We start from the raw sequence: 21802 nt of genomic DNA on the forward strand, positions 1-21802 counted from the left end.
GCCTCTGCTCCCGCTGTCCATCACATTGTTGTTTGTGAAGCATGGCCACTTCACTCCCCCTGTGCTGGGGGAGCCAGTTAGGAATGTGTCTGACCCACCCCCCAAGCTCAGACCAGACCCACAGGTCTCTGCCTGGCTCCCATCTCAGATCTCAGCACCTGTCGGGTGTGGCTGGGGTCTGGAGCAGGAACCCCAGAGAAAGTCTTTCCCCTGGGATTCAGAGGCGGGCCCCACGGGCCGGGGTCTGGTCGCTCCGGTGGGGATGGGAAAGCAAGCCGGAGTGTGGGAAGGGAGCAGGGTCCATCGGCTCACACCCCCGGCCTCCGGCAGCAGGCCCCTCTCCTGCCCAAAAGGACAGTCCTACGGCCCCAGCTTCTGCGGGGAGTCTCAGGGTGGCAGAGCCAGGCTGCCACTGCGGGGCGAAGCCGTGCTCATGCAGCCCCAGGGCACCGTCTGCAGCTCGCTGCGCTGGGGAGATGCTACGAGAGGTGGGGCTACAGAGGGAACATGCTCCTCTTGTAGCGAAGGTCCTGTGGGGCGGGGGACTGCGATCCTCGGGATCTGGTGTCTCCAGCACACGAACAGCTGCTCTCTGCAGCCAGGGACTATGGGGCAGCTCACGCTCTAGTGACACTGTCCAGTGCCTGCCACCCCCCAGGAGACCCCCTTTCACCAGGGACATGAGCCTGGGGCACAGGCTCCAGCTGCAGGGGGGTTGTCCCGGGGGACATGCAGGGACAGTGAGGCCCAAGCCAGGAAATCACAGGGAGGCCAGCTGAGCTGAGCTCTTTATTACACAAGCCACGTGCGGGGCGAGATCAGGCCCACGGGCGACTGGGGGTGGGTGTCAGGTGGGGACCGGATTGGAGGATCCTGTCCCATCCCCCCACAGGCCCTGCTGTCACGCTCTCGGCTCGTCCCGGTCTCTCTCTCTGGTCGGCCCTGTGGAAGAAGGGACAGTCGGTCAGGCCAGGGGCTGCTCCTGAGGCTGGGGGGCAGGGAGGGAGATGACAGCAGCAAGGACCTGCAATCCTGGACTGCCTCATGCGCAGGGCTGGGCACAGAGATCCCGGCATGCAGGGGGCCCCCTCGGTGTCACGTGCAGGCAGAGCGGTTCTGCCTTGGGGGGGGGGGGGTCGGGGGCACGGCGGATGTGGCTGCACCCGGCCCTTCCCCGGCAGTCGCCGTCCTTGCAGCAGGGCTGAGGGCACGGGGCTGGGTGACCTCGGGAGCCACCACTGGGCAAACTCCCTGGCACAGAGCAGCCCCGGGGAGGAGGCAGGAGACCCAGCCGGCCGATATCACCCCTGAGCAGCCCTGTCCCCATCTCCACGCCAGCCTCCCGCAGCCCTTCGCCTCGTCCCCAGAGAGCTGGGAGCACCGTGGGGGGAGAGGGCAATCTGCACTCCCAGCTTCCACGCAGACCCCAGGTCTGGGGGGAGCTGGGTCACTCGGAGCAGGTCTGTGACTAGAGTGACCTTTTCAAAAGGTGTGCGTGGCATGGGCCATGCTGGCGGCACAGGGCTGGGCAGGCCACTGGGCATCTGACAATTGCCGGTTAGTAAATAGTCCCCTGCACTGGGCTGGGTTAAGCGGGGCCGCCCCTGCCATGCCGTGCCCCTGGCCAGCCCCTCGCCCCGGGGACAGACCGGAGAAATGCACCAGCCCTGGAGACAGCAGTGAGAGATTAGATACCAGATGGAAAACTGCCCCCAGGCCTGCGCTCAGGGCACCCCTGGCCTCTGCCCTAGAGCTAAGGGTCCCCGTCCAGTCCCTCTCCAGTCCCCGTCTCACCCAGAGCTCAGCGTAGGGAGGGGCGGCCTTCCAGCGGAGAAACCTCCACTTCCAGCTTCAGCCAGGCTCTCCCGGGCTGAGCCCCGCCCAGCTCTAGGGGTGAGGGGAGGAATTCTGTCCCAGGGGTGCCAGCGAGGGAAGGGTGGATAAACACGGCGCTAAGGGATGCAAAGGGAGCGGCCGAGGGGCAGGACCGCCCGCAGGAGCGAACATCCCTGTGGTTCTCTGTGAATCCTGCACAGAGCTCGTGTCTCACATGCTGGGCTGATGGGAGATCCTGGCTGTGCCGCGCCCAGCCCCTTTGGGGGCCATAACAGTAACAGCGTTTCCAACGGGTGCAGAGTGGCCGGCGGGAGGGCCAAGGGCTCGTCACAGCTGCGCTCTCACCCCTGCAAAGAGGCACCTCCCTGGGTAGCCGTTTGTTCCGTTTGACAACAGGAGAAGGGGAGCAGTTGCTTCAGCAGCTGAACGCCCAACGGCCTCAGGAAGGGGCCGGTCAGTTCCTGTTCCAACGCGAAATGTAGCAACAGGACAGCAGCTGCGCAACGTGGCAACTACCTGCTCAGGCCAGAGCTTTATACCCCCACCCCCGACCCTAACAAGGCCAGGGTGGGCTGACACTGGCAATCCAAGTCCCCGCGTCTCAGGGGAGCGGTGACAGACACAGCGCTGGAATCAGTCTGGCTCACCTGTGCGTTAGTGGTGTTAACACAGGGGGTGGGATGACAGGAATCTGTTTAATGTTTATTGAATGCTGGTGTGTTGCCGCCTGCATTCATCTCGCTTATAGCATCCGTATCCCATAGTGTACGGTAATATTTGAGCAGTCATATGGTGAGTCCCTGTGACTGTGTAACTCACCAGAGGGGAGAAAGCCGTGAATTAGTGTGAATGGCTGATCTCCTGCAGAAGCTGTTATGTCCTGCCAGCGGGAACGGGCCATTGACACCAGACGGACTATTGTGGGGCATTAAAGAGGACAAACGATGTTTGTTGTTTTGCCCTCCCTGCCCCTGTGAGGATGAGTCATGCTAGTGGATTCCTCCCATCACTGAGTTTGCAGCTGAGATCACAAGGACGGATGGGGCTAGAACCCCCAAACAGCAGGAACTGATGCTCACTAGGCTGCTTGGACTCTGGGGTGGGCAGGTTTCTAGGCATAAGCAAGAGATTCACAGCTGCTCAGCCAGGGTTAGTCCTGAAGGGCATAGAGCGCTTGCTCATGATAGAAGCTTCTATTTCCTGATGAAAGTTGAGATAGTGACTCATTTGTGTTTCTATGTTTACCTGCACTAACCTTGTAAATAACTCTCTAGGTTCCTTTTCCTAGTTAATAAATCTTTAGATAGTTTATTGTAGGATTGGCTAGAGGCCTTCTCTCTGGTGTGAGATCTGAGGTGCGACTGACCTAGGTAAGTGACTGGCCCTTTGGGGCTGGGAGTCAGCTGAATATTGCTGTGATAAGGAACCAGGTATCACAAAGGTGCACTCACCTGGGCGGCGAGACAGACCGGCGTACCCAAGGGGCCTGTCTGGGAGGCCCTGGTTAGGCTGTTATGGTGCCTGAGGAGTTCACGCTTAATAACTGGTTGGTGACACCAAGGTAGAGAACTCACAGCCAGTTTCTGTCAGTGAAACTCATGTGGCTCAGGGGTGTGTTTCTTCACACTTCTGAATAACATACGGCAAAAGTGGTAGTGTAGACACAGCCTCCCGGCTCCTCCACAGGTCCGGAGACATTCGGCTCCAGTGCCCAATTGTTCCCACTGCCCTGGCAGCCGCCATAAAGGAACTCGTCACACGTCTTGGTGACTGAGCTGTAGAAGTAGCTGCGACCGCAGGCTGAACGTGGGCCGGGCTGCACAGGGAGCTTGCAGGTCTCTCTAGCTACAGAGCCCGGAGAGACGGTTCGGAGAAAAGGGAGAACTCCCCGAAGGCTCTCAGCCTCCACGTTCAAATCTAACTGGGACCCAGTCTCCAGCTGGGGTGGGAGATGGGGCTAAAGGGGGCTTGGTCACGAGGGCGGGAGAGCCGTGTGCGCATCCGAACCCCATCAAAACCCGTTTCTTAATGGTCACTTCATTTACATATTGGTTGAAGAACGTTTAGGGCCGGATTTTCAGAAACTAAGGTTAGGCAGGTAAAACCTATGTGCAACTGCAAACCCCGTTTGCTAACAGTTACAGACTGTGTATGCAAACTCTCAGTCCACACGTGCATATGACTGCTCATGGCCATTTCATGCAGGGCTCCTTCACGGTACAGCCAGGGCTGGTTGTTTATGATACTTATGGCACAGATTCATACGCTGAACATTTTTTAACTGATTTTTGTGATGGTCTCCCCTGCCCTGACCTCCCACAGCAGGACTAGAATCCAGCCCCCAGAACGAGCAAGCTATTTTTATTTAGTCCCGTTTCCCACCCTGGACTCCTGGGATCAGTCCCGGTGGCAGATGTGTTAATTCTCAGGCTGTCCCAGCTCGCTGAGCTGCCCAGCCCAGGCGAGCGGGTTCACGCGCTTGGTCCCCTTACCGCGTTTCCTGCAGGCCCGCTGGCACTCCTGGAGAGTTCTAAAGTTGTTCCCGTTGCCCTGGCAGCCGCCGTAGATGAACCTTTTGCACGTCCTGGAGGCCGGGTGGTAGAAGAAGCGAGGGATGTATCGCTTGCAAGGGCCTGTCTTAGGCGGGAGTCGGCAAATGTCACCTGGAGAGAGGCGATGGGTTATAAGAAGGGCAGAGATCTGCAAGAGAGCTCAGGTAGTGAACCCAGACTGGAGGGGAAGTGGGGATGTCTCTGGCCCACAGGATGCCTGGCAAGTGCTGTGGGCCTGAGGGCTCCTCATGCCCCTCTCTTTGCTGCTAGTACCTGTTACAGGAGCCAGACAGCCGAGGCCACAGCCAGTAAAGCAGCATTTCTGCCTGTTGGGACAGACCCTGTCGTCGCTGCACTTATTCTCACATGGAGCGAACGTCTGCAGCACTGTCCTCTTGGGGCAGGTGCCGGGTTTGGCTGGAAAAGGGAAACAAGAACAGCTCATGTCTCTGCGGGGAACAAACCCCAAACCCACAGGCCTGCACCACGGACCTGAGCCAGGCCCAAGATCTGACCTCTGGCCAAGGCTTTTCCTTGGAGTCCTGGTCTGCGCCTCTCCAGGACTGGTCTCTGCTGCTTCCAGCCAGACCCTCCCATCCCATGCTCAGCCGCAGGCCCATGGGCCCTACACCCTCTCCAGCCAGTCCTCTGCCTGTCCCAGCTCTGTCACTTAGGCCCCCTTCCTCCCTGGCCCAGTCTCAGCCCCAGCCCCAGATGCGTAGCCGTGCGAATTACACAGAATGTCCTGGGGGCTCATCTAATAGACAGGACCAAGCACCCCTCCCTTTGACACCCCCGCTCCCAGGTCCGGCGTTACCTGGCACTGCCCGTGTGCACTGCACATGGCATCCCAGGCTGCAGCACTTGTTGCCAGCTCCACATTCGCTGTCATTGCTGCATTGCACAAGGCAGATTGTCACCATGTCGGAGTTGAACTTCGGGCAGTACCCTGGGTTTACTGGGGAACAGAACAGCGAGAGAGCAGGCTCAGCATTGTCTGGACTAGTGACAATGGAAACCGCAGCCTGTGCTCCCCTGAGCACTGAGCAGGCTGATCCCCCACCCAGCCAGATCACTGGCCTTGCACACACGGCCCCATCAGTGCTAGCTAATGTCTCTGCCTGTAGGGCTCCAGGGGAGCCTGGAAACGCAGGACTGGGAGGGATCTGAGAGGTTCAGATCAAACTCAGGGTGGAAATGGGCAGCTGCCCCTGGACTGGGTAGGAAGCAGCAGACATGGTCGATTTATCCCCGTAACACCTGAGCGCCACCGTTGTAATCAGGATACCCCGAGATCCCACCAGGAACCTCGTACTCCGTGTCACTCCTGCACACAAGGGAGACCCAGCTCGGCCTGAGTTCTGACCATCCCTTGGCTGCGGGGGGGCCAGGCCCATGCCCGTTGGGGTGGGGTTGGGCCCTGGAAGCAGGATTCATGGGGCTATCGTGGCTGCAGGTGTCCAGACTTTCTCAGGGGGCTGGGGCCACCTTGTTACATTAAAATAAGGAGCCCAAAGGGGTGGGTGTGGCCACGGGGTCCCCAGCCCTTGGCTCTAGACTCCCAGCAGCAATGCAGGGCTGGGGAGGAGACAGGGATAGATGAACGTTTTGTGGGCCCATGGGGCAATGGAACATGGCACCGGGGGGGGGCAGCGTCGGTCCCCAGAGCAAGGGCCCAGCCAGGGGCAATGGGGCACGGCATGGCAGGGGCTGCCCCGCTCTGCCCAGCCCAGTGCAGGGCACTGTTTACAAACTGGCCAGATGCACAGTGGCGCACCTGGCCCCGCGCTGCCAGCGTGCCCCTTCCCCTCGGGGGCGGGCCTGTGCCATGCCACACATCCCCCCTCACCCAACACTGGAACACTCCCCCCCCCAATTCCCTATGACCAGAGGGCCCCCCCGGATCCGCTATGCCCAGCGCCCCCCCAGACCCTGCCACAAATGCACAGCGCCACCTCTGCCCAGCACCCCCCATAGAACCCCCACTAGGGCCCCAACACACACATCTCCCCCCTCAAGCCCAGCACCCCCCCAGGTCTCCCAGAGACCCTCTCCCCCATGCCCTGCCTCCTGGCTGCACTCACCGGCCCTGCTGGGAGGTGACTGTGCTGCCGGGCTGGTCCCAGGGCGGGAAATCGCTCCAGCCCCTCGAAAGTGGCGCAATCAGCCCCACTTGCCTGGAGGGGCCCAGCCAAGCCCCCGGCACTGTCTCCCCCCCGCACACACTTGGCTGAGACTGGCCAGGCTTCTGCATCAGTCCCAGGCACTCAGCTCCAGGGAGCGAAACAGGCGGTGGGAAGCAGAGACTGCCCAGAGCCAGAGCTGCACTGGGGTCCGGCCAGGGGGCAGAGGGCAGAGAGGAGCCCTTGGCTGGTGGGGTCTCAGGGTACAGTGCAAGCAGAGCATGGGCCCGGCGCCATGGTAAACCCAGCACTGGGTGGAGAAGGAGAACCCCTCACCTCCTATGGGGAGTTTGCACTCCGTCCCGCAGCCGTTACTGCAGCAGCGCTCAGATCCGGGGCAGTCATCGTCCGTGGAGCAAAAGTTATTGCAGTTCGCAGCCCCCGCCTTGATGGGAGCAGGGCACTCGCCTGTTTTCTCTGGAAACAAATGGGAAGAGAACCAGGGTTACAGAGCATGGGGCAGACCAGGGCCGGCCTCTCCAAAGAGCCCTGGAAAACTTCCAGTTTCAGGGCCTGTTTTCAACTGTGTCACTGGAGACACAGGCCTCAGGGAGGGGGCTGGCAGGAGGATCCAATGGGCCTGCTTTGAGATGGGCCCAGGAATTAACGATGAACCCCATCCTGCGCCAGTCCCACCTGGGGGAGCACACAGCAAGCCCCCACCAACGCAGGGCCCTTACATGACAGAAACGAGTGTAAAGTCAGAGCAAACAAGACAAGGGAACCAAAACAGAGAGAAGGCCCCTCTCCGGGGTGAATCCTCTTTGCTGTGCTCTCCACCCCGTTCCCCTGCAGGGTCTGTTGTGATTCCACGGATCGGCTGGGGCAATTCCCACTGGAATCACCACCGGGCAGCAGTTTCTATTCGGTAAATATTCCTGTGGGTGTGCCAAGACCCTGGCCTATGACACAGCATCGTATAACACAGGTCAAGCCCCGCATCCCGCCCAACAGCTCAGTGATGAGGGGGTTGGAACCAAGGGCACCCAGAGGCGCCATCCCCTCCTTCTGCCTTTGTTCTGCAAAGGCAGAACCAGCCCAGAGGTCTGGCTCTCAGGCTTTGACATGTCACAGGTACGGCAAGAGCTGGGAGAGCTTCCCGCTGGCAGCAGGGCCGGGAGGCAGCTCCGGGACTTAGGCTCTGGCTACACGAGAGAGCTCACAGCTGTCCCAATGCAGCTGCACCAGAGTCTCTAGTGGAGCCCCTCTAGGCCGACGGGAGTCGCTCTCCCACCCTAACAAGCGGCGGTAGCCGTGTCAGCGGGAGAAGCGCCCCATTGCCTGTCCACACCATCGCTTAGATCGGTGTAACTTATCTCGCTCGGGAGTGGCTTAGTCACACCCCTGAGCAACGTAAGTTCTACTGGATAAGTGGTGGTGTAGACTAGTGTGTCTCAACCAGGAGTACGTGAACCCCTGGGGTACGCAGAGCTCTTCCGGGGGTACGTCACCTCAGCGAGAGATTTGCCTGGTTACCAACAGGCTCCATACACAGCACTAGTGAAGTTGGAACAAACTAAAATTTCATAGCGACAATGACCTGTTGTGCAGCTCTAACTCCATACACTGAAATGTAAGCACCAGATTTACATTCCAGTTGACTTACTTTGTAACTGTCTGGTCCCAGTGAGAAACTCAGCCATTGTTCAGTGCCAGTGGCTGTGACCCGTTTGTAGTTCTATGTCTGGTTTTACAAGCGAGGCGTTTTTAAGTGAGGGGAAACTTGGGGAACACAAGAGAGATCAGCCCCTGAAAGGGCTACAGGCGCCCAGAACGGCGGAGAGGCCGTGGTGTAGGCACAGGCTTAGTATCAATCTGTGTTACTCACACCCTGCCACGGGCATATGCAGCCCCGGGCAATGACTGAGCTGCACCAAACAACGGCTGGCGCCTGCCCTGACCCATTTCCGCACGCCCAGGTACCCGTGTTGACAGCAGAACGCTGTGCTGCACAGGACATGCTGGAGCCGAGCAACGAGTGAAAAGTGGCTTCACCAACACGTGTTCACCAGTATTTGCCCTTGAAGTGTTGCGGCAGCTGCTGGGCATCAGGAAAATGTTAGTGACTCTCATACATTACACACGCTTCAGCACCAGTGATGGCGCGTCTGATGCTCCACCCCAGACTGGGCAAGACTTGACATTCCTCATTCCCTGCATCCAAACGCTTCAGGCATTAGCTCAGGGGCAGAAACAACATGATGTGACTTAGGCCTGGTCTACACTACGGGCGGGGGGGGTCGTCGAACTAAGGTACGCGACTTCAGCTACGCGAATAGCGTAGCTAAAGTCGAACTACCTTAGGGTATGGCTACACTTACAAATCTGCAGCGCTGGTAGTTGCAGCGCTGGTCGTCCAGCTGTGCAGGGCCAGCTCTGGTGTGTGGCCACACTCACAGCTACCAGCGCTGCAGTGTGGCCACATTTGCAGCATTTGCAGCGCTGTTGGGAGTGATGAATTATGGGCAGCTATCCCAGCGTTCAAGTGGCAGCAACGTGCTTTTCAAAAGAGGGGTGTGTGGGGCAGTGTGACAGGGACCGGGGGGGAGAGAGAGAGTGGAGTTTTGGAACCGACACTGTGCAAAATCAGAAAAATTTCCCACCCCCTTACTGTTAACTGCAAACAGCCTGCATCCAACATACTCCCTTTCCCCCCTCTGCCCCCTCCAGCCGTTTCTCTCAAGCAAAGCAAACACTCAACCCCTGTGAATGAGACAGGCAGGGGGTTATCTCATTTCATTGTTGACAGTAGTTACAGTTTGATGACAGCAAACAGGAGCTGTGTTTGAAGCAGCTCCCGGTGCACGGAGCTCCGAGTTGACAACAAAACCCAACCCCTTATTCTTTAACTGCAAAAGCCTGCAGACCAGATAAGCAGCTGCCGACTCCCTTTCTCACTGCTGGTCAAGCAAAAAGCAAACACTCAACCCCTGTGAATCACGCAGGGAGGAGGATACAGATTGATCACAGCAAACAGGAGCTGTGTTTCTTTAGATAAGCAGCTCCGGTAGAGCAGCTCCGGTAGCAACAGGAGTTCACAACAAAACAAAGAGAGGCTGCATAACAAAACAAAGGGAGTAATTTAGTTAAAAGCATTCTGGGATATCTCCTTATACCCTGGAGGCCAATAACAGCGCTGGTGTGTGGCCACACTTGATGACCAGCGCTGCAGCACCAGCTCTGCAATCCTTATTCCCCATGCTGAGCCAGGTGTACGGCCAGCGCTGCAGCCAGGGAGTTGCAGCGCTGGATGTGCCCTGCAGGTGTGGACACTTACTAACTGCAGCGCTGGAAAGCCTCCACCAGCGCTGCAACTCACAAGTGTAGCCATACCCTTAGTTCGAATTTCCTACCTGTCCAGACGCCGCGGGATAGAACTCCGCGGCTCCCCCGTCGACTCCGCCACCGCTGTTCGCGGTGGTGGAGTTCCGGAGTCGACGGGAGCGCGTTTGGAGTTCGAACTATCGCGTCTAGATTAGACGCGATAGTTCGAACTCCGAGAAGTCGAACTCTCCGCGTCGACCTGGCGGGTAAGTATGGACCTACCCTTAGGGAGCCAGTCACATGGGAAGAAAAATGAACAGGGCCATTTAAAGGAGACAGTTCACAACCACCCCAGCGTCTCTCCCCATGGGTTTCTCCCACTGTCTGGTGAATCCATCGAATAACAAACAAACATGCTCTAGAGCCTTGATAACGAGTCAGCGCGGCTCAGCTGGCAACGAACAAGACAAGCGCCGGACAGCCTGGGGGCTCCAGGGCAGAGGGGCCCGGGGAGGCTGCGTGCAGGGAGGGAGTGTTTATGGGGTTTTGGCAGTGGGGAGGGAAGGTGCTGGGTGCATGGGGCCGAGAGGCTGCTTGGGGCATAGGAGGCGGCAAAGGAGCCCAAGGCAGGTTTCAGGGAGAGGCGCGGGCAGAGGAGGGGATGAGGGAGAGGCTGGATTAAAACTGAACGAGGAGCCAGAGCAGAGCTGTCCAAATGGCATGGGGGCAGGGCTGAGCAGCAGAGGCGGAAGATCTTGGGGGGATCGGTTGGGTGGGGCAGGGAGGGGAGGCCGTGGTAGCACAGGGCCCGACAGAACAGCCCACGCAGGCCATCTCCCAGGCTGGGGCCGGGGTGGTCCCTGCAGCACAGTGGGCAGGACACCAATTGCCAGGGCCCGGGCTGCTGTCTGGGCAGCCGGGAGAGGTGAGCAGTCGACCGACCCCCAGCCTGGGCTCGGCCAGAGGCTTGGTGAGTGTCTTGCCCTTCGCTCCGCTGTGGGAGCCCCCGCTCCTGGGCGATCTCACTGGTCCTGGCAGGAGTTCAGCTCACCCCCTGCGGGATCTGGCCAGACTCCAGCTACAGTTCACTGGTCTGCAGCCCCTGGAGCCGCTCCCCAGGTCCTGCCACAGGTCACTGGCGAGAAGCAGCCCTCCAGGGCCCCTTGGTATCAACCTGGCAGTGCCAGTCGGTGCCAGCCAGTATGTGTGCGGGGAGGGGGGGCCTGGCCACTGCGTCAGGCTGGACTCCCCTCCTGCCCGACCTCACTCCCTGCTCCCGAGGAAACGTCTCCCCCTTTCCTGTGGCCACTGGCACCCTTTGAAGCTCCCCGCTGCAGGGGCAGCACGTTCTGCAGGTGGCCGAATTGGGGCTGCCTGAGTGCAGAGAGGCGCCTGCCTTTGGACCTGGCGGGGGTGGGGGTCCCATCGCCGGGGGTGTAATGGAGAAAGACCCGGCAGGATGGGGTGAGGGTCTGGATGGGGGAGGGTGGGGAAGAGAGCTCACACTGACCAATGCATGGCAGGGAGACACCCAAGGGCACATCCCAGAGCCAGGCTGCGACCCGGCCCGGAGGGAGATGGGTCCAAGGGGGGTGTTGGAGCCATGGGCATGGGGGGCTCACCAGGGAGAGCCTAGAGGGTAGAACGGCTCCAGGAGCAGCCAGAGGGCTGGACAGAGCCAGGGGGGCTCGGTGTCCTGGAGCAGGAGGGAAGAGCGAAAGGCCAGGGACAGAGCCAGGAGGCTTCACTGGGGCGAAATGGGGGAGGCCCGGGGACAGCCCCACGCCCGGGGGCGAGAGACACGGGTTGGCAGCAGGCCCAGGGATGCTGCGAGGGGCTCTCACGTGGGGGATACGGGGCAGGAGCTGCTGAGAGCGAACGGGGCTAGGCAGGCTCAGGGCTGGGGGCAGGCAGGAGGGAAGCGCTGGCTGCCGGGCTGGGTGGGGAGCCAGGGGCAGGGAGCCCTCACCTTGTTGGAGCTGCCCAGAGGCAGGCGGCAGCTCAGCCCAGAGGGCGAGGAGGCCCAGGAGGAGGAGGAGGCCTGATTTCATGGTGCTGATGCGCCAGGATGCCCAGCGCCGAGCTGCACCGGCTTATATACCATCGTGCCAGCCCGGCACTGCCGTCACAGGAGGGGACATTGCACAAGAGAGCCGCCCCCGGTGTCTGCCCCTCCCAAAGGGAACAGGGAAGCAGCAGGGCCCTGCAAGAGTTGGGAAACGTCCCTGGATGAGGAAGGTGGAAATGTAATAACAGGCTGCAGAGGTGACTTCATGTTTCCAGGCGGCTCCACGCCCTGCCTGGGGCAAACAGCTGAGCCCAGAGGCCACTGATCACTGGGCCTCCCTGGAGAGAACCTCTCGTGAAGCTCACCCAGCGCCGGCCCCGGGAGCTGTGCGGGACGGGACGCTCTCAGCTCATGGCAAAGAGCTGGTTCCCCAGAGCCAGATCTGTCATTCTCCCAACACACACGCGTCTTCATTCGCCTCCAGCCCTCCCTCTTCCCTCTGCTGCTTCCCGTGAGGAGCTGCTGGGCCCAGGCCTGCCACTGTCATTCCTAACGCTGGGCACACCGGCCTGGCAGCTCCCCATGGCCCAGAAAGCAGGACTCATGAGCCCTCCCCTCCCCAGAGCTGGCTGCAGGGACAGCTCCAGAACCTAAACCTGCTCCTGACATGACTAGAGGAGGGTGCATGGGGAGGTCTTGGGGTTCCCACCACAACCTCCCCATTAGGCTGTGATGAGACCAGCTAAGCAGTACGTACATGTCCCTGTTAGGGTCTGCTGACCCCATATGAGTGGCTCATGCATGTTCCCCTTAGGGTGTGATGACCCCGCTATGAGCAGACCCTCTGGCCCTGACAACAGCCACGGCCCTTATGGCAGCAAGCATCACCCAGCACGGGGTCAAAGCCCCTCCTGGCAGGGGGACGTGGACTGGAGGACCGTGGGAACGTCCATCATGCCATCGCTTTCCCAGAGCAGCACATTTGTGCTTTCCAGGTATTTTTATGAGCTACAGGGACATCACTGGGCAGGGGTGATTTATTAAAACAGGATCATAGAAGCCACAAACAGTGGAGGAATCTGTTCGACATCTTAGATGTCTGTACACAAATACAAGGAGTGCGTGGAATAAACAGGCTGAACTGGAAGGATCAGCACAGAAGCAAAATGATTACTCAGCTGGCATCACTGCGATTTGGGAGGCTAAATCTCATGGCTGGAATATTGGTACAGAGGGGTGTGGTAGTCCATGAGGACAGGCAGGGAAAAGGGGAGAGGCGTTGCGTGATACCTCAAGGATATGTACAGCTGTTTTGTGGTCCAGCAGGAGGTGAGGAGCAGACCAGCTGAAAGTCTCTGGCTCAAACTAGCGCGGCACTGCAGCCTGTGCGCGTTCTCTCCCTCTCCGTCGGGGAGTAGCCCTGGGTCCCTGTGACGCCCTTGGGACTCACCACCGCAGCGCCTCCTACTGGTTGTCTCCGGGAATTAGCTCACTCCAGTGGAGCGCCCTCTCCTGGTGGTGTCCCGCCCATTGCCTCACCCTTGGTTGGCATCTGAACCCACGTCGCTCTCCAGCTCACGGCGTCCTCTTCAGGACCACTGCCCTCCAGCAGTGCCCCTCAGTCCATCCACACCCCCTTCTGGGGGGCGGGGGGCTGATCAGCAGTCTCCCTACACCCCCAGCCACCATGTCCAGCCACACCCCCAAAGTCTAATCCCTCCTGTCAGGGACCTGGCGTAGTCTGTGATGGCCGCTCCCCATGGCCGATGGCTGGGTGCACTGCAAGGGGGGAAGGGGGCACCCAGGCCCGCCCTCGGCAGCCCGGCTGTCCTCCTTCTCTCCCCTCATCTGTCCACTTCCCTGGGCCCCTTGCACCCGCTGGGCCCTTCCCTTCAGGGCCTGCAGCCTGGCAGGCTACGGACTAGAGCTCCCTTCTGCTCCCTGAGCCTGGCCAGCACTGCGCTGTCCACAGTGCAACCCCCCAGCCCTGGAGACAGACTGACTGCGCCTTTCCTGGGCAGCCTTTATATAGGGCCCAGCTGAGCCCTGATTGGCTGTCTCCACTCTTGGCTCCGATTAGCTCTCAGTAAGCCCGTCTCTAATTGGCTGCCTGTCTGCGCAGACGCACTCTCAGGGAGTGGGGCAGCCGCCCCACTACAGCCCCCTCGGCACTTTGCCAGCCCAGTGAGAGGCGGGCGCCTTGGACAGGCTGCTGAGAGCTGCCCTGCCCCGGTCCCCCCTGGGGCCTGCCTTCTGCAGACCTTACGACTGCCTCCGCCATCGCTGGAGTCACTGCACGCGGTCTGTGGAGACAGGCGATTGGATCTTCATTATCCATGGCTCGGCGTGAGCTCTCCTGGGCACAGAGCTGCAGGCACAGCCTGGCCGCGTCACGGCTCTCTGCAGGACTCTCGCTTTCGAGACCCCCGTTCGGTGTAGCTGCGACTCAGAATCCTCCCGGCCCGCTGTGCTGCTAGCAGGCAGCACCCTATGGAGGCTCAGTCAGGATGTTCCAGCTGGGACACTTGTGGGAGGCTCTGGAGCTAAAGAGCAGGTTAAGGAGCTCACTGGACCACTAATGTTGATCTTCAATCGTCTTGGAGCAAAGGGGATGTTCCAGAGGACTGGAAGAAAACTAATGTTGTACCAAATTTTAAAAAGGGTAAACAGGATGACTCAGCTTCTTATAGGCCTGTCAGCCTGACATTGATCCCAGGCAAGATAATGGAGCAGCTGGTACATGATTCAATCAATAAGGAATTAAAGGAGGGCAATGTAATTAGTGCTCGTCATCATGGGTTTACGGAAAATAGATCCTGTCAAATTAACTGGATATCTTTGTTTGAGGAGATAACAAGTTTGGCGGATAAAGGTAATCGTGTAATGTAATATACTTAGACTCCTGTCAAGGGATTTGACTTTATACCACATGACATTTTGTTTAAAAAAACTAGAAGGAGATAAAATTAATCTGGCCCATATTAAATGGATTAAAAGCTGGGTAACTGAACAGTCTCAAAATTTAACTGTAACCAGAGAATCATCCTGCAGCGGGTGTGTCCCCAGTGGGATCCGGTGGGAGCAGGTCTTGACCCTTCACTATTTCACATTTTTATCAATGATCTGGAAGACAGTGTAAATCATCACTGATAAAGTTAGCAGATGACACAGCGACTGGGGCTGCCATCAGTAACAAAGCAGACAGGGCACTGATTCAGAGTGAGCTGGACCACTGGCTAAAGTGGGTGCAAGCAAACGATGTGTGTTTTAATATGGCTAAACATAGGCATCTAGGACCAAAGAAGGACGGCCAGGCTTACAGGGTGGGGGACTCTAGCCTGGGGAGCAGTGCCTCGGAAAAAGACTTGGGGGTTATGGTGGATAATCTGCTGAACATGAGCTTCTAGTGTGATGCTGTGGCCAAAAGAGCCAGTGTGACCCTGGGATGGATAAACTTGGGAATGTCCCGTAAGACTAGAGAGGTTAGTTTAACGTGGAATCTTGAGTCCAGTTCTGGTGCCCACAATTCAAGAAGGAGGTTGATACATTGGCGAGGGGTCAGAGAAGAGCCATGAGAATGATTAAAGGGTTAGAAATCCTGCCTTGTGGTGATAGACTCAAGGAGCTCAATCTATTAAGGGGTTATTTGATGACAGTCTATAAATAACAATACGGGGAACAAATATTCAATAATGGGCTCTTCAGTCTAGCAGAAAAAGGTCTAACACAATCCATCTGAAATTAGACAAATTCAGACTGGAAATAAGGTGCAGATTTTTGACAATGAGACTAATTAACCACTGGAACAATTTACTAAGGATCATGGTAGATTCTCTGTCACCAACAATTTTTACTCCAAGATTGGATGTTCTTCGAAAAGCTCTGCTCCAGGAATTATTTTGGGGTTACACTTGTTACACTTAAAATACGCTGCGTGGCCAAGAGAGGCAGGTAGCACATGACAAACAGCAATTCCTGAAAAACAAGTGGGTGTCACCTTGGGCTGGGATTGGCAATTGCTTCCAGTACACATGCCCAGAGCAAGGGAGGAGGCTGGCTAGAAACTGGTACACGAAACTGTCCCTTTCTGGCCAGAATTGCATGATACTGATAACTAAGTGTGGAAGTTCCATGCCCTGCTTTCTCCACCACTGCGTCTGCCCCTCCATTACCCCCAGGGAGCTGAATTGCTGCTAGCAGCCATTGGAAAGGTCAGGGGAAATGCTCAGTGCAGAGAAGAGAGGGAGCCCACTTTGCAGAGGCAATACAGGCCATGAATTCTACCTGCTACCAGCGAGGTGCTGCTTGGTTTCTTCCTTAAAATTTTTATTTTCCTCTAATCGAATTCCCTGCACAGCTGGCACTGGGGACTGTGGGCTGAGATTTAATTAATTAATTTATTTATTTTATTTATTTTGCACTTCAGCAGTTCAGGCGGCAGCAGTCCGAGCTGCTTTTTTTTTTTTTTGCTTGGGGTGGCAAAAATGTCCACCAGCTGTCCTGCTGGCCACTAACCAAGATGTTTTCAGGGTCCACCACTTAACACAGCTCTCAGTGATTTCAGCCTCATTGCTGGTGCACACTGGGCAATCTGTTGCATCAGAGACACTGTCCCAAAGCAGATCTAATACTTAGACCAGGGGTAGGCAACCTATGGCACGGGTGTCGAACGCTGCACGCGAGCTGATTTTCAGTGGCACTCACACTGCCCGGGTCCTGGCCACCAGTCCAGTGGGCTCTGCATTTTAATTTAATTTTAAATGAAGCTTCTTAAACATCCTGAAACCTTATTTACTTTACATACAACCTCAGTTTAATTATATATTATTGACTTATAGAAAGAGACCTTCTAAAAAGGTTAAAATGTATTACTGGCACGCGGAACCTTCAATTAGAGTGAATAAATGAAGACTCGGCACAGCACTTCTGAAAGGTTGCCGACCCCTGACCTAGGTATCAGTGACTTCAGTTCCACAGCATGTAACAAGACTCTCAATTCAGTCTGAACGAGCTCTGTTATTACACACTGGAGAAAGGAAGAGTTCAGTGGTGTCTGGGGACCCTTCAACAGGGCTAACACTATCAGGTCCAGGTACCTGCCCCATATATACACAAGTCATTCGGCTTTGTAACCCATCTCCCCTGGCTAGTTTAGTTGAGGGTAAGTCCCTCCATCAGGCTATGCCAGGTACAGTTCTACTGCCCTCAGGTCACACAACAAGGACAACAACCGTTTATTACTCCTGCCCCAATAACAAGGAGACTGGGGATCCCACACCAGCCAAACCTGACCATTTGTGCAAGCAATCCCATCATGCTGAGCTCCTAGGCAAGGTGGGTGTGCCCAGCAAACAAGATCAGCCCCTGAAGTCCTTTTCCACAGCTCATCACAAGATGTCAGGGGAGAGTTCATTCAGACTCCACTTACAGGAGGTTCTGGCTCACATCAGTAGGCTCCTAGGGTGAAATAGACTGTGAGCTGGAGGAGCTGGGATGGGGACTTGTTTTTGTTACCATGTCTGTGTTCCTCAGAATGTCTCAGCTCTTCCAGATCCAGCCACAGGTTCCAGATGGAGCCACTCACTGCTTCCTGGGGGTGTTTTTCCATAAGGCTTTGACAAAAGCTGAGGCAACATCGAGGGTCCATGAAACCATGTGCTTTGGATAGCACTCCCGTCCCTATGGCACCGTGGGGCTCCAGGGCTCCCATATTCCCTGTTCACTGCAAGGGCTGCGGCTCACATACAGCCGGTTTGTTGTACACTAAGACGTGTCCCCAGGCCCCAGGCAGTCCCAGGGAATACGGAATGGAAGAAGCCACCTTTTCCCTACTGCTGCCCAGCCCTGTGACAGGCACATCTCAGTCCAACTGGAGAATCTGTGCCAGAGTCTCGCCATGCAGGGCGCCAGCCGTGCTTCCCACCATCTCCCTGCTCCGCCACCCCCACGACACCTTTGGTGCCCCGGCCAAGCCAGTCAGCTCTTCCCCGTCCCCAGCTCAGCAGCCCAACCTGGCCCCCACCGGGATTCACACGCCTGGCCCCACACAAGCGGCTGGGTCCCACTCCCCCTGTGACCCGGGCTCCAGAGAGAGACGCTATGATAACAGCCGTTCCAAGCACCCAGCAACCCGCACTCAGCGGCCCACCCGAGCCGGGCAGGGCCCATGGGAGCTGCTTCCTGCCCCATATTTCAGGGGGTTTCTGGCCCCTCCCTGACACTAGGGGGGGTTGTTCAGTGGCCCTCTGCAAGGGCCAAAGGAAAGGGGATGGGCCAATGAGAAATCAGGACCCTGAGACTGACAGTCCCCAGGGCCAATGGGAAGAGAACAACGCTCCAGATCAGGCTGATTCACAGGGCAGGCAGGCCAATGAGGGAGTCAGGAGGCCAGAGTCCCGTGTGAGGTGGAGCTGCCGGGCCGGAGGGGCAGAGCTAAGGGGAGAGCAGGAGCCTGGATGGGCTGGGAGCGGGGCCAGAGGAGCAGCCCCGGGAGCTGAGATGGAGGCAGGGTGTGAGTGGGGCTGGGGCTTTGTGGAGCCGGATGCGTGAGCGGCTGGGGAGTCCAGGGGCCCCAGGCCCAGCGCAGGGAGGCCCCAGGCACGAGGCCTTGCAGGCCGGGCTGGGAGGGGCTGATGACCCCGATGGGAGTGACGCTGGGGGGATGGGCCCTGCCCCCTAGCGCCTGCAGGTGTGTGGGCACCGCCAGAGCAGGGTGCGAGCCCCGATGTCATGGCGGCACAGCCAGGGCCTGGGCAGGGGTGTGGGCCCTGCGAGGAGCAGGCTGGGAAGGTCCCTGCGCCCCCGAGACGGCCGGGTGTGGTGCCCCAGGCCCACGGACTGGGGTGACATGTTTCCCTCTCACCTTCCCCTGTCCCGTAGTCTCATTAGTTGCAGGTTAACAAATTGTATTTGCTCTGAACTCTGCGGTGAGCAGTGGGGCCGCGAAGCATCCGGTGCAGAGACAGCTCCCCGGAGTGCCGGCCTGTGGGTGAAGGGAGTGGGTGTGAGGACTCACATCCTTACACTAGCCCAGGGGTCGGCAACCTTTCAGAAGCGGTGTGCGGAGTCTTTATTTATTCACTCTAATTGAAGGTTTCGCGTACCAGTCATACATTTTAACGTTTTTAGAAGGTCTCTTTCTAGAAGTCTATAATATATAACTAAACTATTGTTGTGTGTAAAGTAAATAAGGTTTTACAAACAGTTAAGAAGCTTCATTTAAAATTAAATTAAAATGCAGAGCCCCCTGGACCGGTGGCCAGGACCCGGTCAGTGTGAGTGCCACCAAAAATCAGCTCGCGTGCTGCCTTCGGCACGTGTGCCATAGGCTGCCTACCCCTGCACTAGCCCATTTCACCGGGGTAGTGCATACGCCAGGAAAATTCCCCACACTAGCCAGACCCAGACAATGGGAGCTGTGGAGTCGGTGCCTGCGGGCAGGGGAAGCGCACATAGTCCCCGGTTCCCCCAGCACGGGCCACAGTGACGTGCCAGCTGCTTCCTGGAGCAGCATGGGGCCAGGGTTGGCAGGGCGCCTGCCATAGCCCGGCTGCACCACCAGACTTTTAGTGGCCTAAAATCTCCCAGTTTGGCTTCAGTAGCCTCTGGGAGATAGAGCCCGATTCCGGGAGACTCCTGGTGAAACCAGGATGGTTGGCAACCCTACCTGTCTGCTGCCTCAGGGCGCTCACCCCATGTGGAGACCCACAGCAGGTGCGGGGTGGGAACACTATCCAGAGATCACCAGGGCTTCTGTCCTAACGACGCCCTGGTGACAGGAACAGAGAGAATCCTGATTCCTGGTACCCCATGGCCACTGACACTCCCCCAGTGTTCCCTCTAACCTGCCCACCACTGCCACTCATGGCATTGTGCACAATTATCACAAGAAGCTTCAGCTCCAGCTCCAGCCTGGAACCCTTCTGTCAAATGCTTTAGCCAAACCCAATCACTGGGCTCAATCCTGGGGAGGGAGGAATGGAAAGGCCTGTGCCCTGCAGGTCAGACTAGATCATCCCAGGGTTGTAATGGCACAGTTTGCTGCTTTGCTGAACTGAGCAGGCCGTGCCGCTGCCAGCAGTGCCTCCAGAGCGTGAGAACCAGCCTCCGGGCACTGCTAGGAACCAGAGCACAAACCCAAACTGGCTGTGAGTTCTCTACCTTGGTGTCACCAACCAGTTATTAAGCGTGAACTCCTCGGGCACCATAACAGCCTAACCAGGGCCTCCCAGACAGGCCCCTTGGGTACGCCGGTCTGTCTCGCTGCCCAGGTGAGTGCACCTTTGTGATACCTGGTTCCTTATCACAGCAATATTCAGCTGACTCCCAGCCCCAAAGGGCCAGTCACTGGCCTAGGTCAGTCGCACCTCAGATCTCACACCAGAGAGAAGGCCTCTAGCCAATCCTACAATAAACTATCTAAAGATTTATTAACTAGGAAAAGGAACCCAGAGAGTTATTTACAAGGTTAGTGCAGGTAAACATAGAAACACAAATGAGTTACAATCTTAAATTTCAAAAGGTAACTGTGACACACTTCTCTCTGTCCTTTAGGGCTAACCCAGGCTAAACACTGGGGGGAGGTTGGTGGGGGGAACTCTTGCTTATGCCTAGAAACACATTTCCCACCCCAGAGCCCAAGCCGCATAGAGATCATCAGTCCTTCTTGTTAGTGGTTTTCATTCTCTCCTGCCCACATGCCTGCAGCTACAAAGCTCAGCTGATGGGAGGTGTCCACTGCACAACCAACATCTTTTGTCTTCTTGTTGACTCTACGTAGGGAAATTCCAATGTCCCCCAACAGTCTGTCTGGTCTGGATGGACCTTTCCTTTGGAAAGGGTGTAACACCTTCTGCTGACGATCAGCCCCTTTGTCTCGCAGTCCCCAGGCGATGCTCTGGAACTGCTCCCCACCAAACCAGTCAGAACTTTGGGGAGCCTCCTCTCCCTCGGAGCAGACTGTCTTCAGGGCAAGAAGCTCACACGGCTTCACCTCCTGGGTCTCTCCTTGGAGCATTCAGCATATGCCCCTCCGTGCGCTTCCCACAGCGAGTCCGCCCAGGCGGGGTCCTGGGGAAGCCACAGGGTCCTGCACCCCCACTTCACAGGCAGACGTGACTCTCAGCCAGCCAGTAACACAGAGGTTTATTCGATGACAGGAACAGGGTCTAAACCAGAGCGTATAGGTACAGTGAACGGGACCCCTCAGCCAGGTCCATCCTGGGTGGGCAGTGAGCCAGACCCCCACATCTGCACTAACTCCACATCCCCAGCCAGCTCCAAACTGACTCACTCTCCAGCCCTTCCCCTCTGGGCTTTATCCCTTTCCTGGGCCAGGAGGTCACCTGATCTCTTTATTCTCCAACACCTTCAGGTGGCACCTTGCAGAGGAGGGGCCCAGGCCATCAATTCCCAGGAGAGAGAGTGTCAGCCATTCTCTGTGCAGACAGTATCACAGGGTCCTTCTTGGGCTCTGCAACAACCACACACCCTGATCCCTGCACCTAGATACCTAAGAAATGCATAGGGTAAACTGAGGCACCCACCCAGTACTCAGAGAAAACATTAAGAACAGTCCCACTTTGTCACACCTGTGCCCTGCATCTGGCCTGACACTCTGTGGCTCTGTCTACACTTGGAGCTGGGGGCATGATTCCCATGCTAGCTCTCATCCAGCGAGTGCACTACACATGGAGTGCAGCCGGAGTAGCACTGGCAGCGGCAAGCAGGGCATGGGTTTGGCATCCCGAGTACGGATGCCCCCGAACCCAGGGGTACGTCCTCGAGGCAGTTCGCCTCATGCTGCCACTCGCCATGGCCCCACTACTCCGGCTACACACCAGTTCTGAGCTCACTGAGAGCTGACAATTCCCCCTAAGCCCCAAGGGTAGACATAGCCTGTGGATCTGTGAGCTGCCCACACAGGCACCAGCCCACCTACAGGGACAGTTACCCTTGCT

The 21802-nt window shown here is 57.5% G+C and overlaps 1 protein-coding gene across 3 annotated transcripts; it reads right to left on the reverse strand.

The window, feature by feature from the left end:
* Positions 1-760: 760 nt before the first annotated feature.
* LOC120380396 (WAP four-disulfide core domain protein 3-like) lies at positions 761-13474 on the reverse strand. 3 transcript variants are annotated; one of them, XM_039498128.1, is made up of 6 exons: positions 13383-13474; positions 6848-6988; positions 5206-5346; positions 4662-4805; positions 4329-4499; positions 761-942 (listed from the first exon to the last, which is right to left on the reverse strand). In XM_039498128.1, exons 1-6 carry the CDS (start codon positions 13393-13395, stop codon positions 902-904), a joined length of 651 nt encoding a protein of 216 aa, XP_039354062.1. In that variant the 5' UTR covers positions 13396-13474; the 3' UTR covers positions 761-901. The 3 variants fall into 3 exon arrangements, with proteins under 3 accessions (XP_039354062.1, XP_039354060.1, XP_039354061.1); XM_039498126.1 differs by lacking the exon at positions 13383-13474 and adding an exon at positions 11805-11939; XM_039498127.1 differs by lacking the exon at positions 13383-13474 and adding an exon at positions 8178-8229.
* Between the last annotated feature and the right edge of the window lie 8328 nt (positions 13475-21802).

Source organism: Mauremys reevesii, linkage group 13, assembly GCF_016161935.1.
Source record: "Mauremys reevesii isolate NIE-2019 linkage group 13, ASM1616193v1, whole genome shotgun sequence".
In the NCBI taxonomy this organism is placed as follows: domain Eukaryota; kingdom Metazoa; phylum Chordata; order Testudines; family Geoemydidae; genus Mauremys; species Mauremys reevesii.